Source organism: Xenopus laevis, chromosome 6L (assembly GCF_017654675.1).
Source record: "Xenopus laevis strain J_2021 chromosome 6L, Xenopus_laevis_v10.1, whole genome shotgun sequence".
In the NCBI taxonomy this organism is placed as follows: Eukaryota; Metazoa; Chordata; class Amphibia; order Anura; family Pipidae; genus Xenopus; species Xenopus laevis.
The window spans coordinates 92,379,758-92,396,026 of record NC_054381.1 but is presented as its reverse complement, the minus strand read 5'-3'; the positions used below and the strand labels follow the sequence as shown (position 1 = coordinate 92,396,026).

Here is a 16,269-nt window from a genome sequence, read left to right as displayed (position 1 = left end):
TTATATAGTGCTCAATAGCAACCGATATCCCACTACATCTACTGTTTCCAGAATTAGTCATTTTGAGTGTTTTATTTTTTTTTTTATTATGTGTGTTCTTATGATGTTGTAAATGCATACATATTTACGTTTAAATAGGATTCACCATAAACATTTGTCTGACACAAGTGCATGCAGGGGGATCAGTTGTAATATGAAGTCATATCCTCTTCATAGTGGAATGCACCACTTCTCCTTGCTATTAACCTTCCAGGTTGGTAATAAAGAAACTATGGATGCACCGAATCCACTATTTTGGATTTGGCCGAATCCCCGAATTCTTCTTGGAATATTTGGGAGAATACCGAACCCGAATCCTAATTTGCATATGCAAATTAGGGGAAGGAAAGGAAAAAGTGGAAAAAATTGTTTTACTTCCTTGTTTTGTGACAAAAAGTCACGTGAAATCACTCCCTGCCAACAATTTGCATATGCAAATTAGGATTCAGATCGGCCAGGCACAAGGATTCGGCCGAATCCTGCTGAAAAAAGGCCGAATCCTGGCTGAATCCCGAACCGAATCCTGGATTCGGTGCATCCCTAAAAGAAAAATATCCAAATGATCAAAAATTATCATGGCATCTTATAATTTCATTAACAGGCAGTTTGCATAATGGTGCTTAGTGCACACATGCTGACTCCATAGTATCTCTAGACAGGCTTTGAATAAATGTAAGGCAAGTAAAAAGTGATTTGCCATCTATCTTTACCGAAATGCTTACAGGCTTGACACATGGGAATGATATATACACTATGTACTGACTTGAAACACTGGAAATTTCCATTTGTTTATGATTGGTTTTAAACTAGAAACTCATTGGCAAAATATGTGCAGGCAGTTTCAGCTTGGCATGAAAGCAAAAGTTCCATAATAATGGATCAAGTTTCAACATACCTGGATTGTTTAGGCATCCTCAGATTAGTACAGATTGCAAACAAGTATGCTTTTGTGTTGTGTATTGTAACAGTAAATAAAATGTTTGAAACAAATAACATCGGTATAATGTGGAATTTTAAGTAGCAGGAAATACTGGCTATTGTCCTAAAACAGCACATTGTATAACTGTTTTACCCTGTGCAAGCTGTGCCAAGTCATTTACTTTTGGTGAGGAAATGAGACTGAACAAATACTTAAACAACTTTACAAATACTTAAACAACTTTAACCCTTTCCCTGCCAGCCGTTTTGTCCTAGATGCGAACATCTACTGCCAAGCAGTTTTTAGATATTTTGCACTCTTTCACTTTTAGGCCCCTTCCTGGGGCGGTCTTTTAGTTTACCCAGGAAAACAATATATTGTTTTTTTCAGGACAACCTGAACTTTCAAAATATGCAAGAATTTTGGTGTAATTCTACTTCTGTAAAAAAATATAGGCTTCTAAGTGTCCAATAAAATGAAAAAAATCATGTTTCACAAAGAACAATCACATATATCAGAAACATTATTTACTTTATGTATGAGAAAACAGCTGATTTGGAAAGGTCTGTGTCTCCTGAACGCGGCAATACCAAATATATATAGTTTTATGGAGATTTCTCACTTGTATAGATCAAAATCTAAAAGCAGTACACTAGCAAATGTCCAAAGCACCGCTCCCCAAACGGCATACTTCTGATTTCAAGGCCAAACATTCCACTAACAGTAGGTTTACCCTAGAAAACTACCCATTATTAGAAAGAACAGATTCTGGTGAATCAAAAATGGGTAAACATATCGTTGTACTCCAAACTCCCAAGTTGCAATTGTTTCCTAAAGTTATAATGTTTTATAGAAATTGGTGAATTTTTGAAAAATGACCTCAAAGCTTCCAATCTACAGAATCGTATCTCCCACACATCATTAGGTATCAATGTAAAACACCCCAAATATGAAAGCCTGGGATCCACTGAACAGTTTGATGCCCAATATGTATAGGTGTACCCAAGCACGTGACATATAGGGGCCCTAAACTGTAGACACCTCATTTGAGCTATCAGTTCTGTAATTCCAGATACTGCAAAATCAACACATTTGCATCGTTTTGGGGTGGGGTAAAAGTAAAAAAAAATAAGTTCATCCCAGAAAACCATATATTTTCGGAAAGTACACATTCCCACGAATCTAAATTGGGTATGCATGTCTTTGTACTACAAAGTACCAAGCCGCAAACGATTCCTAAATTTGGTGATTTTGGCGACATTTCCAAAAATCACCTCAAAATTTCTACCCTGCAGCATCGTATTACCCACATACTTTTAGGTATCAAGAGAAATCACCCCAAATATGAAAGCCTAGGGTCCTCTGAACAGTTTGATGCCCAATATGTATAGGTGTACCCAAGCACGTGGCATACAGGGGCCCCAAAAGGAAGACCCCCATATGGTCTGTCATTTCAGGTACTGCAAAATCAACACATATACATCGTTTTGGGGGGGTCAAAAGTAGAAAAAAGTGGATTCATCCCAGAAAACCATATATTTTCGGAAAGTACACATTCCCACGAATCTAAATTGGGTATGTATGTGTTTGTACTCCAAAGTACAAAGCCGCAAACCATTCCTAAATTTGGTGATTTTGATGATATTTCCAAAAATCACCTCAAAATTTCTACCCTGCAGCATTGTATTACCCACATACTTTTAGGTATCAAGCAAAATCACCCCAAATATGAAAGCCTAGGGTCCTCTGAACAGTTTGATGCCCAATATGTATAGGTGTACCCAAGCACGTGGCATACAGGGGCCCCAAAAGGAAGACCCCCATATGGTCTGTCATTTCAGGTACTGCAAAATCAACACATATACATCGTTTTGGGGGGGTCAAAAGTAGAAAAAAGTGGGTTCACCCCAGAAAACCATATATTTTCGGAAAGTACACATTCCCACGAATCTAAATTGGGTATGCATGTGTTTGAACTCCAAAGTACAAAGCCGCAAACCATTCCTAAATTTGGTGATTTTGATGATATTTCCAAAAATCACCTCAAAATTTCTACCCTGCAGCATCGTATTACCCACATACTTTTAGGTATCAAGCAAAATCACCCCAAATATGAAAGCCTAGGGTCCTCTGAACAGTTTGATGCCCAATATGTATAGGTGTACCCAAGCACGTGGCATACAGGGGCTCCAAAAGGAAGACCCCCATATGGTCTGTCATTTCAGGTACAGCAAAATCAACACATTTACATCGTTTTGGGGGGTCAAAAGTAGAAAAAAGTAAGTTCACCCCAGAAAACCATATATTTTCAGAAAGTACACATTCACACGAATCTAAATTGGGTATGCATGTCTTTGTACTACAAAGTACCAAGCCGCAAACCATTCCTAAATTTGGTGATTTTGGTGACATTTCCAAAAATCACCTCAAAATTTCTACCCTGCAGCATCGTATTACCCACATACTTTTAGGTATCAAGAGAAATCACCCCAAATAGGAAAGCCTAGGGTCCTCTGAACAGTTTGATGCCCAATATGTATAGGTGTACCCAAGCACGTGGCATACAGGGGCCCCAAAAGGAAGGCCCCCATATGGTCTGTCATTTCAGGTACTGCAAAATCAACACATTTACATCGTTTTGGGGGGGTCAAAAGTAGAAAAAAGTGGGTTCACCCCAGAAAACCATATATTTTCGGAAAGTACACATTCCCATGAATCTAAATTGGGTATGCATGTGTTTGTACTCCAAAGTACCAAGCCGCAAATCATTCCTAAATTTGGTGATTTTGGTGATACTTCCAAAAATCACCTCAAAATTTCTACCCTGCAGCATCGTATTACCCACATACTTTTAGGTATCAAGCAAAATCACCCCAAATATGAAAGCCTAGGGTCCTCTGAACAGTTTGATGCCCAATATGTATAGGTGTACCCAAGCATGTGGCATACAGGGGCCCCAAAAGGAAGACCCCCATATGGTCTGTCATTTCAGGTACAGCAAAAGCAACACATTTACATCGTTTTGGGGGGGTCAAAAGTAGAAAAAAGCAAGTTCACCCCAGAAAACCATATATTTTTGGAAAGTACACATTCCCACGAATCTAAATTGGGTATGCATGTCTTTCTACGCCAAAGTACAAAGCTGCAAACCATTCCTAAATTTGGTGATTTTGGTGATATTTCCAAAAATCACCTCAAAATTTCTACCCTGCAGCATCGTATTACCCACATACTTTTAGGTATCAAGAGATATCACCCCAAATATGAAAGCCTAGGGTCCTCTGAACAGTTTGATGCCCAATATGTATAGGTGTACCCAAGCACGTGGCATACAGGGGCCCCAAAAGGAAGGCCCCCATATGGTCTGTCATTTCAGGTACTGCAAAATCAACACATTTACATCGTTTTGGGGGGGTCAAAAGTAGGAAAAAGTGGGTTCACCCCAGATAACCATATATTTTCGGAAAGTACACATTCCCATGAATCTAAATTGGGTATGCATGTGTTTGTACTCCAAAGTACCAAGCCACAAATCATTCCTAAATTTGGTGATTTTGGTGATACTTCCAAAAATCACCTCAAAATTTCTACCCTGCAGCATCGTATTACCCACATACTTTTAGGTATCAAGAGATATCACCCCAAATATGAAAGCCTAGGGTCCGCTGAACAGTTTGATGCCCAATATGTATAGGTGTACCCAAGCACGTGGCAGACAGGGGCCCCAAAAGGAAGACCCCCATTTGGTCTGTCATTTCAGATACTGCAAAATCAACACATTTACATTGTTTGGGGGGGGGACAAAGGTAGAAAAAAGTACGTTCACCCCAAAAAACCATATATTTTCGTAAAGTACACATTCCCCTGAATCCAATTTGGGTATGCATGTCTTTCTACTCCAAAGTACCAAGCCACAAACCATTCCTAAATGTGGTGATTTTGGTGACATTTCCAAAAATCACCTCAAAATTTCCACCCTGCAGCATCGTATTACCCACATACTTTTAGGTATCAAGACAAATCACCCCAAATATGAAAGCCTAGGGTCCTCTGAACAGTTTTATGCCAAACATGTATAGGTGTACCCAAACATGTGACATATAGGGGCCCTAAAATGAAGACCCCCCCCCATATGGTCTGTCATTTCAGGTACTGCAAAATCAACACATTTACCTCGTTTTGGGGGGGGGGGGGCAAAAGTAGAAAAAAGTAAGTTCACCCAAGAAAACCATATATTTTCGGAAAGTACACATTCCCACGAATCTAAATTGGGTATGCATGTCTTTGTACTCCAAAGTACAATGCCGCAAATCATTCCTAAATTTGGTATTTCCAAAAATCACCTCAAAATTTCCAACCTGCAGCATCATATTTCCCACATACTTTTAGGTATCAAGATAAATCACCCCAAATATGAAAGCCTAGGGTCCTCTGAACAGTTTGATGCCCAATATGTATAGGTGTACCCAAGCACGTGGCATATAGGGGCCCCAAAAGGAAGACCCCCATATGGTCTGTCAATTCAGATACTGCAAAATCAACACATTTACATCGTTTTGAGGGGGGCAAATGTAGGAAAAATTAAGTTCACTCCAGAAAACCATATATTTTCGGAAAGTACACATTCCCACGAATCTAAATTGGGTATGCATGTCTTTGTACTACAAAGTACGAAGCCGAAAACCATTCCTAAATTTGGTGATTTTGGTGACATTTCCAAAAATCACCTCAAAATTTCTACCCTGCAGCATCGTATTACCCACATACTTTTAGGTATCAAGAGAAATCACCCCAAATATGAAAGCCTAGGGTCCTCTGAACAGTTTGATGCACAATATGTATAGGTGTACCCAAGCACGTGGCATATAGAGGCCCGAAAAGGAAGAACCCCATATGGTCTTTCATTTTAGGTACTGCAAAATCAACACATTTACATCGTTTTGGGGGGGGGCAAAGGCAGAAAAAAGTAATTTCAACCCAGAAAACCATATATTTTCGGAAAGTACACATTCCCACGAATCTAAATTGGGTATGGATGTCTTTGTACTCCAAAGTACCAAGCCGCAAACCATTCCTAAATTTGATGATTTTGGCGACATTTCCAAAAATCACCTCAAAATTTCTACCCTGCAGCATCGTATAAGCCACATACTTTTAGGTATCAAGAGATATCACCCCAAATATGAAAGCCTAGGGTCCTCTGAACAGTTTGATACCCAATATGTATAGGTGTACCCAAGCACGTGGCATATAGGGCCCCAAAAGGAAGACCCCCATATGGTCTGTCATTTCAGGTACTGCAAAATCAACACATTTACATAGTTTTGGGGGGGGCAAAGGTAGAAAAAAGTATGTTCGCCCCAGAAAACCATATATTTTTGGAAATTACACATTCCCGCGAATCCAAATTGGGTATGCATGTCTTTGTACTCCAAAGTACCAAGTCGCAAGCCTTTCCTAAATTTGGCGATAAAAGCAACGGTTTTTACATTTCTGAAAATCGCCTAAAAATATTGCAATTGGCCGCATTTATCTCACCCAACTTCTTACATACAATTGTAAAACACCATAAATACTGATGCCAAGGGTCTACTGAACAGTTTTATGCCCAATATGCATTGATATACCAAGGCAGCTGGCATGTGCGGACCCCAAATGTAAATAGTGAATATGAGTTTTCTCTGCTGCCGATTCGCCTTCTGTAAACATAGACCATTGACTTCATATTATGTGCCTCAAGACCCTCCTAACAGCAAAGACCCCCCAAAACCATATGTTTTTGGAAAGTACACATTCTGACGAAAACAACCAAGATAAAGACGTCTTTCTACAGCAAAGTACCAAACTGCAAAACTTTTATAAACATAGAGATTTTTACATTTCTGAAAATCGCCTAAAAATGTTGAAGTATGCCACATTTATCTCACACAATGTTTTACGTACAAAGAAAAATCACCCCAAATATGGACATCAGAGGTCTACTGAATAGTTTGATGCCCAATATGCATAGATTTACCAAAGTATATGGTGTGTACGGCCGCAAATGAAAAATGTGCATATGAATTTTCACACTGGCCAACTAAGCTGCTGAAAAGAGAACCCCAACTGTGCGTTATGTGCCGTAAGACCCCCAAACTGTAAAAAGACCCCAGAAAACCATATATTTTTGGAAAGCATATATTCTGACGGATCAATCTAAGTAAAATAATATACCAAAGCACCAAACAGCAAAACTATACTAAAGATACATAAGGAACAATAATCCAGGGATAAAATTGCAATAAAACCACAAAAATTGTGCAAATCAATGAAATAACAAAATAACTGCACCGACAGCGTAATTAGTGGCCGAAATCGATTATCCAATAGTCACGCTGCTGAAATAAACAGTTTTTATGGGTAAAAAAAACACAAATTGGTGAAATGAAAAAGTAAAAAAAATAAAATGTGTATACATGTGTGTACACTTCCAAGAATTGTGTGACAGTGTATAAGTGTGTATAAGTGTGTATATAAGTTCATATAAGTGTATATAAATGCATATAAGTGGAAAATGAAAAATTAAAAAAAACGTTTTTTTTTTTTGTTTTTTTTTACTACTAAAATATGTGTGTATGTGTGTATAAGGTAGGTAGGTGTATGCAAGTGTGTAAAATAAAGGGCACTTACCGTTTTTGGCTGATCTAAGAGCTGGAGAAGAGAGATCTGCAGAGTTACAGCAAGCAGGAAGTGTGTGGGCGTCGCTGGAACACGAGGTGAGCAGGAGGAAGCAGAGCAGCAAGGCAGACACGCGATTTGCTGTGTCTGCCTCTTTTAGGTCGGCCCTGCGACAATCCAGTCGCAGGACCGACATGACAGCCCCCCAGCCTCGTTGCCCAGGGGGCTGTCAATGCTGCTAAACCTCTGCAGAGGCGGCTAAAGCCGCTGATGCAGAGTACAGCATGTAAAACTGCAAGCACGTACAATGTACGTGCTTGGCAGTTAAAGCCCTTGCCTGCCAGAACGTACGGTGTACGTGCTTGGCAGGCAAAGGGTTAAGGGTCAGGCCACATGAGCAGATTCGGGGAGTTTCACTTCGGGTGACTTCAGAAAATTAAGCGCGTGCGTTCCCCCAGCCGATTTTCATTTTAGCCGGCGGAAGGCAGGGGGAAGGCAGTTCAGGGAGATTGTCAACCCAAAGAAGAAGAGATTTGTCACTGGGGCGACTAATCTCCCAGAATCTGCTCATGTGGCCAGACCCTAATTTTCTTAAAAAGATGGGGGAGTCTATGCTATCATTCCAAAATATGCAGTGCCCCAATTCCCAAGGCACCATTAAAGGGCATGTAAAGGCAAAAATATAAAATCCCATTTTTACTTTCTTTAATGAAAAAGAAATCTATCTCCAATATACTTTAATTAAAAGATGTCTACAGTTTTTATCATAAACCTGACTGTATGCAATGCAATTCCCCCTTCTTTTACTGCTGTTGATAGGAATTGTCAGATGGTCCCCAACTGCTGTGCAGGTAAACGATCATACTTTCAAATGGCAGGGGGAGCCCCCCCACCTTACTTCCCAGAACTCTAGCAGCATTGTTGGATTCCCTGTAGAGATTTGTATCCAGAGACGCAGTGCAGTCTCTATATTATGATTATTAATCAGCCTTACTGTATTGGCTTCTATGGCAGATATTATTTGACTTGTGCTGTTTTGATAATTTATGACGATCCCTAAGCTTAACCTCCCAACTGAAGCCCAGACCACACTGAGCATGTGCGAGTCTTGATATTGCAGAAATGTCTAACAAAGTTACAAGATGACAGCCCCCTGCGCCAACTTTAAAAGCATAAATCATTTGTCTTATTAGGCTGCTGGTGCAGTAAGTTCATGTTTATATTTAGTATACATAATACAGCATTTCTAACATTATTCTATTTTAGACTTTAGTTGCCCTTTAAATAGTCATTGAACAAAATATATGTCCCATAGCCCATAGTTCGTAAAAATGCAAAAGTTAATCAATTTAAAGGAGAAGGAAAGGTTAAAACAAAGTAAGCCTTATTAGGCAACCTAAATATACCAATAAAACCTCAATGTAGTGCTGCTCTGAGTCCTCTGTCAAAAGAAACACTACATTTCTTTCCTTCTATTGTGTACACATGGGCTTCTGTATCAGACTTCCTGCCTTCAGCTTAAACCTCCAGGGCTAGGGCTTGAACATGCTCAGTTTGCTCCTCTCCCTCCTCCCCTCCCTGCTGTAACTTGAGCCTTAGAGCTATAAGTGAGCAGGGAGAGACTGGCAGGAAGTGATGTCACACCAAGCTAATACTGCAGCTGATATCCTAAACAAACTGAGAACTTCTAGAACTTTTTACTCAGGTATGGTAAAACATTCAGAATAAATATAGCATTCTAGCTTGCACTATTGCAGCTAATCTATTGGCAATAAAATGCCTCCTTAGCTTTCCTTCTCCTTTAACACCATAGCATATTAAAATTATGACCCACCTTATGTGTTTCGTACCCTCCGGTACTTAATCATAGGTGTTTGTGACAAACACATATGAGTAAGTAACAGAGGGTACGAAATGTGTACTAATTTTAACAAGCTATGATGTTAAATTGAATAAACTTTTGCATTCAAACAAATTAAGGGCTACGGGACATATATTTTGTTCAATGATTACCTGAACAACTTTGCTCTGCCTGGTGCAGCAGCCACCATGTAAGCCCTGCACCAATATCTTGTTGAACCAATGGCCCTCAATGAAAATAATACTCCATCCAATAGAAAATCACCTCAGCCACAGTAAAAACTAAGAGACTAGAATATGAATAGGAGAGGACCTGAATAGAAAAAATGTTTAATAAAAACTAGCAATAACAACATTTGTAGCATTACAGAGCATTTGTTTTCAGATGGGGTCAGTGAGAAAGTCACTCTTGTGACGAAACGGCTGTTGGGGAGTCCTGCACAGAAATGGGAAAAGACCCTTATATAAAATATAAAAAAATTATATAAAATTATATAAAAAATCAGAAGTGTTTGAATGTGCATTGCTACAGAATAAGCTTAATGTTACAATGATTGGAGCATGTCCAAGGAGATTTATCTGGCTGTGAGGCAGATTCAACTTACAATGGAGTTCAGCTAAATAACACTAACCAGTGTCGGACTGGCCCGGCGGGACACCGGGAAAAAACCCGGTGGGCCCCGACCCTCATGGGCCCCCGCCGGGCCAGACCACCTCTCTCCATTCACATATCGGAAAGAAAAAACTGCGCCGCGCAGCCTGCGCATGCGCCGATGCGGCGAGTACAGCATCGTGCGTGCGCGCTGAGCGCGCCAGAATGCGTGCGCGCCGGCGCACTTCAAAGTAGGGGCCGGACGGGGAGGCCAGAGGGGGGCCCTAGACATCTGTCCCGGTGGGCCCCGGGCCCCCCAGTCCGACACTGACACTAACTGGAAATGTTTTTATGCCTATCGTTTTGGCTTGGGGTATAGAGACACTGTAAATTTCGAATATCATGTCATATAGACTGATTTTGATGCCAACTTAGCAGTACCCCTGGGAGCTACTTCCTAAAGGCACCAAGTGACACTGTGAAATATGAGATACAACAACTATTAACTTTGCAACACCAGCTGCAGCTAGGGTTGCCATCTGGCCGGTATTTTACCGGCCTGGCCAGTAAAAATGATGGTTGATCCCAATGTTATTAATAGGGAAAAAATGTAAATATATAGGAAGGCCGGTATTTTTTTCCAGTAAAGGTGGCAACCCTAGCTGCTGCTACAAAAACAGTTATATGGTAGTTTCCCCCCCAGTGGGAATCAAATCATAAGTACATAATATATTATTCACCTGAGGGGCCCCTTCAAGTGTTGTGCTATGTTTGTTTGTTTTTATGGGATAGGGTATTTTACCTAAGTGGATGTAAATAGAATTTATACGATTTTTAATATATTTTTGTTGCACATAGCTAATTATTGTGCTGGGATACTCGGAAAGTACCGGAAAATAGTCTTTATTTAGTGTGAGTGGGTAATATTGGAGTTAATCTGAAAGATTTGTTTATTAAAGCTTAAATTGTGCTCATGCCTAAATGAATACATGTAGCGCTGTAATATGAAAAAAGTGCTACAACACTGCTCAATTGCTATAAAGGCTTGTTCTTTGTTTAAAGACATAAAGAGCCATTCCTTCAAGGAGTTATACGTCAGGGTTTAAATAATTTTTCTCACTGGGAATATTTACCAGACAAAGGAAACCATTCAGGGGGTCTGAAACTGAGACTGAAACGTGTGATGTAACATTAGTCGACTAACCTGAAATTCATGGCACATTTGCCCATTAGCAAATATTATTCATGTTTTGTGTTTCTCGTTTATGAATCATCAAAAGCATAACATTTATTCTCTCTACCTGCCACCCCTGTGCCCCTGCTAATAGGAAAATTCAGCATGTCAGGTGCTTCGGTTTCAGTAAAGAAGATTAAGTGCTTATCCAATGCAATAGATTTAACGGTCTTTTAAAGAATAGTTTTGCGTCACTATTAGAAAATGTAGATATTTGCATGAAAGTGTTACAATACAGTAATGCTTGTACTGTGACACCAGTCTTTCTTTAGTCTTTATGTTGTGTAAGCAATATAGTTATAATGTTGGGATTATACTCATTAAAAAAATCATTATTTTCTATATTTTTTTCATATGACATAATTACTACACCATAGCAGCCAATCAGAACATAGCCGTTACGGTCTACTGTTTGAATGGAAATATCTGATGGTTACATTTTCCCTTCTGAATCTATAGATTTCCTTCTAAGCTTCTTTCATGCAGAAACACATGTCCATGTACTGTACCACTACATAAGTAATGCCACATAAATGCACAGCACATTACAGACTCCAAGATGAAAGTGTGGTTGGGGCAGTGAAGTGGGTTATCAAGTTATTTGCTAGCAAAGTTTCTTGCAAGTTGAGTGATAGCAGACATAATGTGCTGTGTAGTTGCTTATCTTTATGGTCTATCCAGTAAGCATGTGTACAAAGAACTTTCACACAATTTCGCAATCTGTATTGCTTTAACCTTTACAGTTTTCCACAATGCACAGCCTGACAGACATTTAACTCTAAACTTTCTGATAATTCAACTCTAGATTGTTTGCAAATGCTGACATTTTTTATTCACATTCAGTAATTTTAAAGGTTCCATGCTTTTCTGCAGCCAGACATGTCAAGTAATTTTATTCCCTTATATGTAGACATTAACAGACTGAAGTCACAAGAAGGTATGTCACTTTATTCAGAGTTATCATGCAAAGATTGGAATAGTAATTAATGTGTTATGCCTAGTTGAAAAAAAAAAAGTTTTTAGCAAAGCCGCTCACTGGTAAGTGCTGCGGTAACTAGAGAGTCAAGGATCCCTCCTTGCATCCTTGATACACCTGTGCCCCAGTCACCATCAATTTCTACACCATACACCCTTTATTCAGTATTAATTCCTAAGCCCTGCATACTGGATAGTGCAGTAACTATCCACACTTTTTATGGAAGAGAAAAAGAAACAGTGTGAAATCATGTTGATTGACTCCCTGTGCTGTAAGCTGTGCTCCCAATGTCATTGTACACTCCAGGATATCTATGATTATATACTACTTCTTGTTGAATTAAATCTGCTAATGTCCTATGCAACTGTATATGATAGCGGACATGCTGATGTTGTTGTAAATATTATCAAATAAACTTGCCTTAGTTACCAAATCCGAGATCATACCAGGTCAAACAAAATGATATTTATCATGGATTAGGTTTGGCAAACAAGTGACTGAGCCCTGAAGATAATGCTGGGACCAAAACAGTTCACAGGATCTGCCCCTGTCTAGTATGAACTACATGCTAAATGTGTAAAGCACTGCGTATCTAAATAAATGATGATGATGATGATGATGTGTCTTATTATAATAAATGACAAATGTACCTGATAACCGTAGGTGTGATTTCAGCACAGAAGAACACACTCAGGCTCCCCACGGCATGAGAAGAAAACATCCCAATGATGGAGAAAATGATGGAGAACTTATTTTTCACAATGTCACTCAAACCTGTTGACAGAAAAATACAATGATATCAACCAAGTGTTTTTATAGCCACATTTTTATAACTATTACCCAGATCGTAAGCTCTATTGGGAGAATGTAATGTTTGCAAATACTATTGCGAACATCAGTGACCATGTTTGCTTTTAGACTGATTATACAGACCTCAACAAATTCCACGCAAAGACCAAATGGCTTTTGCGAACATGTGCAGTGTATGTAATAAAATTTCGCAAATTTCAATAAAATATTTAATGGAACTCCAAAGCCAGTGTTAATGCTAACCTTTGCTTAGCTCTGTAATATTCACCAGAGAAAGATTTAACATTGCAAACAGCATTACAATTCGCAAAAACTCAATTTTAAACATTGCTTGTGATTTTTAATTTCATTCTTCCTTATGTGGCAGGGTTTCCCTTCCGCTTGTCTTTATGACACTTAGGGGCACATTTACTAAGCTCAAGTGAAGGATTCGAAGTAAAAAAAACTTAGAATTTCGAAGGTTTTTTTTGGGTACTTCGACCATCGAATAGGCAACTACGACTTCGAATCGAACGATTCAAACTAAAAATCGTTCGACTATTCGACCATTCGATAGTCTAAGTACTGTCTCTTTAAAAAAAACTTCGACTACCTACTTCGGCACTTTAAACCTACCGAGCATCAATGTTAGCCTATGGGGACCTTAAGCTTTCTATGCTTTTTTTGATTGAAGGAAAATCCTTTGATCGATGGATTAAAATCCTTGGATTCGAAGGATTTAATCGTTCGATCGAACGATTTTTCCTTCGATCAAAGTATTTGGAGTAAATCCTTCGACTTCGATACTCGAAGTCGAAGGATTTTACTTCGATGGTCCAATATCGAGGGTTAATTAACCCTTGATATTCGACGCTTAGTAAATGTGCCCCTTCGTTCTTAATCGTTCATGTAACTGTACTTTGCATTCATTGTATTTATTATTGTAATGACCCCTGTTTATTCTATTAGTTTATTGTCCTGTGGTAAAGCACTGTGTATATAAGTAGAGCTATATGAATAAAAGTATATCTACATGTGCTATATATCAATAATTCCATGATAGCTGTTGACAGGATAACACAATGATATGCAGTGATTAATGCATGAAACATATATGGCTTGCGGGTAAAGCAGTATAAAGGTATAGTGCAGGTGCTGGTTTTTCTGTCTAAGAGGTTACTTGACCAAAAATCAAGTTCAAAGTATGCCTATATATGAATTTCACTAATTCAGTCATTTATTTAAATTCATGTACAATGCAATGTATAACAAAAAAATGTAACAGTACCTGTTTCAGGACGCTGACTGTATTTTCCAATTACTTTAGCCAGACAGTGGAAATAAGAAAAAAGAAGAATATTAACATACATTTTATTTTTTTTTATTCACCTGAACACTACTCAGAATGATGAGCGAACATTACATTCTTTTACAAAGCCAAGTATGCGTGCCCCTACGTGAATTCAAAAGCCGAAGGCAGAATCTTAATGATATGTCAATATATATGCAGAAGATGAGCGGAATTCACAAACAAAACACAGCCATGACTTATATTTAACAGAGGCCTCTGTGGGTGATGGAAAAAAGTGTAAATAAATCATACAGAATGCTGCAGCCTCAAAGAATGGGCAAGCTGTTTGCTCAGAATTATATTCTTTTGGCAGACTTTTCTCTCACCTTACACTGCAGCAAAACTATAAAACATCTATTTAAAAAAATGGTATCTGTCATTTATAGAAGACTAAAAATCTTACACATACATTTTGAAGGTTATGAGGATTGTTAAGTAAAGGCAAAACATTTCATCCAACACAGTGGCATCAATACTTTTTAACATGGCAGCTCTGTACAGTAAACCTTATACAGGTAGTTGTATATAGCATAAAAAGTCAGATGGCACACACTTCAGAAATTGTGCTAAAACTTTCTGGATAGAACACCACAATACAGTAGCCACAGTCTTTTGAACTATTGTATTACAGGTAGTTGTAACACAACCAGACTGTAACAACCAATTCAGTTTTCTCATCTAGAGCAGTAGAAACTTGATTGGTTGCAATGGTTTAACATATATGGTACTGTAAAACCTGACCCTAACCCAAGCCCTCCGAACCTACACAACCCAGGACAGACTCTCTATTTATATACCCACGCCTGACCCTCCCATCTGTGCGCACCTATAAACAGAGGCTGCTGGAGACGGGAGCTGGCAGAGTAATGCCGTGGGGTAAACCGGCATGTTTCAGGCTGGCCGACGTGCTACTACTCCATAGCACTGTTATGTTCTGGGCAGTCCATCACTAAAGTATACGTATGATAGACAACAGTCACAACTATTTATCTTATCTGTCATTACATGTGGATGGAAAGTCTCAATGACATTGTACCAAGATAATGAAGAGCCAAATAGTTATTGATAGTATGTAATATGTTAAATAACTTACAGTTCAGAAGGCCCAACTGAAGTAAAGATGCTAGTGCAGTTAATATCATAAATAGCAGCAATCCTCCTCTTCGCCCTAGAAAGCCAACCACAGGACACATTGCCAGGCATGATGCCAGAGCAATCCCTGCCATGGCAAAGTAGTTCACGTAAAAGTTGTGCATGAAGCTTGTATTATTTTCAGGGTCCATCAGACTTTTTGCAAAACAATGATGTATCCCATAGCCGGTCAGTCTGGAGGTACCAACAGAGGAAAAGAAGGTTAGGGCCCAGTTAAAAATAAAAACACACATTTAAGTAATACTTCCCCCCCCTTCAACAAAAACCTTAGCCACACACTGTAGAAAAATTCTGGATTCAGCGCTACCTTACAGTATGTGATTTATTCATATAAAAGTCTAAACCGCACAGACAGTAAGTTACTGTTATGTAGTAGTAACAGTACAAAATGTGTTCTCTTTCATTTATACTGCACCAGCATATTTTGACAGATAGTAGTGATTTATATAGATTTCACATCATTCCTGCCCCCCAGTGGAACTTTCAATTAAAATTCCCTATTACATGAACACAAGAGACACACTTGGGTCAATTTTGCCAAGAGTGAATTAAGCTCACTGTATGCTTTTGGCATGAGGGAAAACTGTCGTACCTGAAGGAAAAAACATAAAGACGGGGAGAACATAGAAGCTCCTGGAGTTTGGTCAATGGCAGTGGAGGTGCCTTGGTCAAAAAACATGCTACCCTTTTTTCCACTACC

General features: G+C 39.0%; 1 protein-coding gene across 2 annotated transcripts in view; it reads right to left on the bottom strand.

Annotated features, from left to right (window-relative positions):
• The window catches only part of slc22a23.L (solute carrier family 22 member 23 L homeolog), a 94,896-nt gene that overhangs the window by 9,444 nt on the left and 69,183 nt on the right, over positions 1 to 16,269 (bottom strand). Inside the window, exons 7-10 of one of the 2 annotated variants that reach the window (XM_018267750.2) lie at positions 15,511 to 15,743; positions 14,355 to 14,387; positions 12,928 to 13,051; positions 9,400 to 9,911 (exon numbers count right to left, since the gene is read on the bottom strand). In XM_018267750.2, coding sequence (XP_018123239.1) covers positions 9,857 to 9,911; positions 12,928 to 13,051; positions 14,355 to 14,387; positions 15,511 to 15,743 — 445 coding nt within the window. In that variant the 3' untranslated portion in view covers positions 9,400 to 9,856. Of the gene's footprint in view, positions 1 to 9,399; positions 9,912 to 12,927; positions 13,052 to 14,354; positions 14,388 to 15,510; positions 15,744 to 16,269 lie in introns of those variants that run through there. The other variant, XM_018267749.2, reaches the window with a different exon arrangement.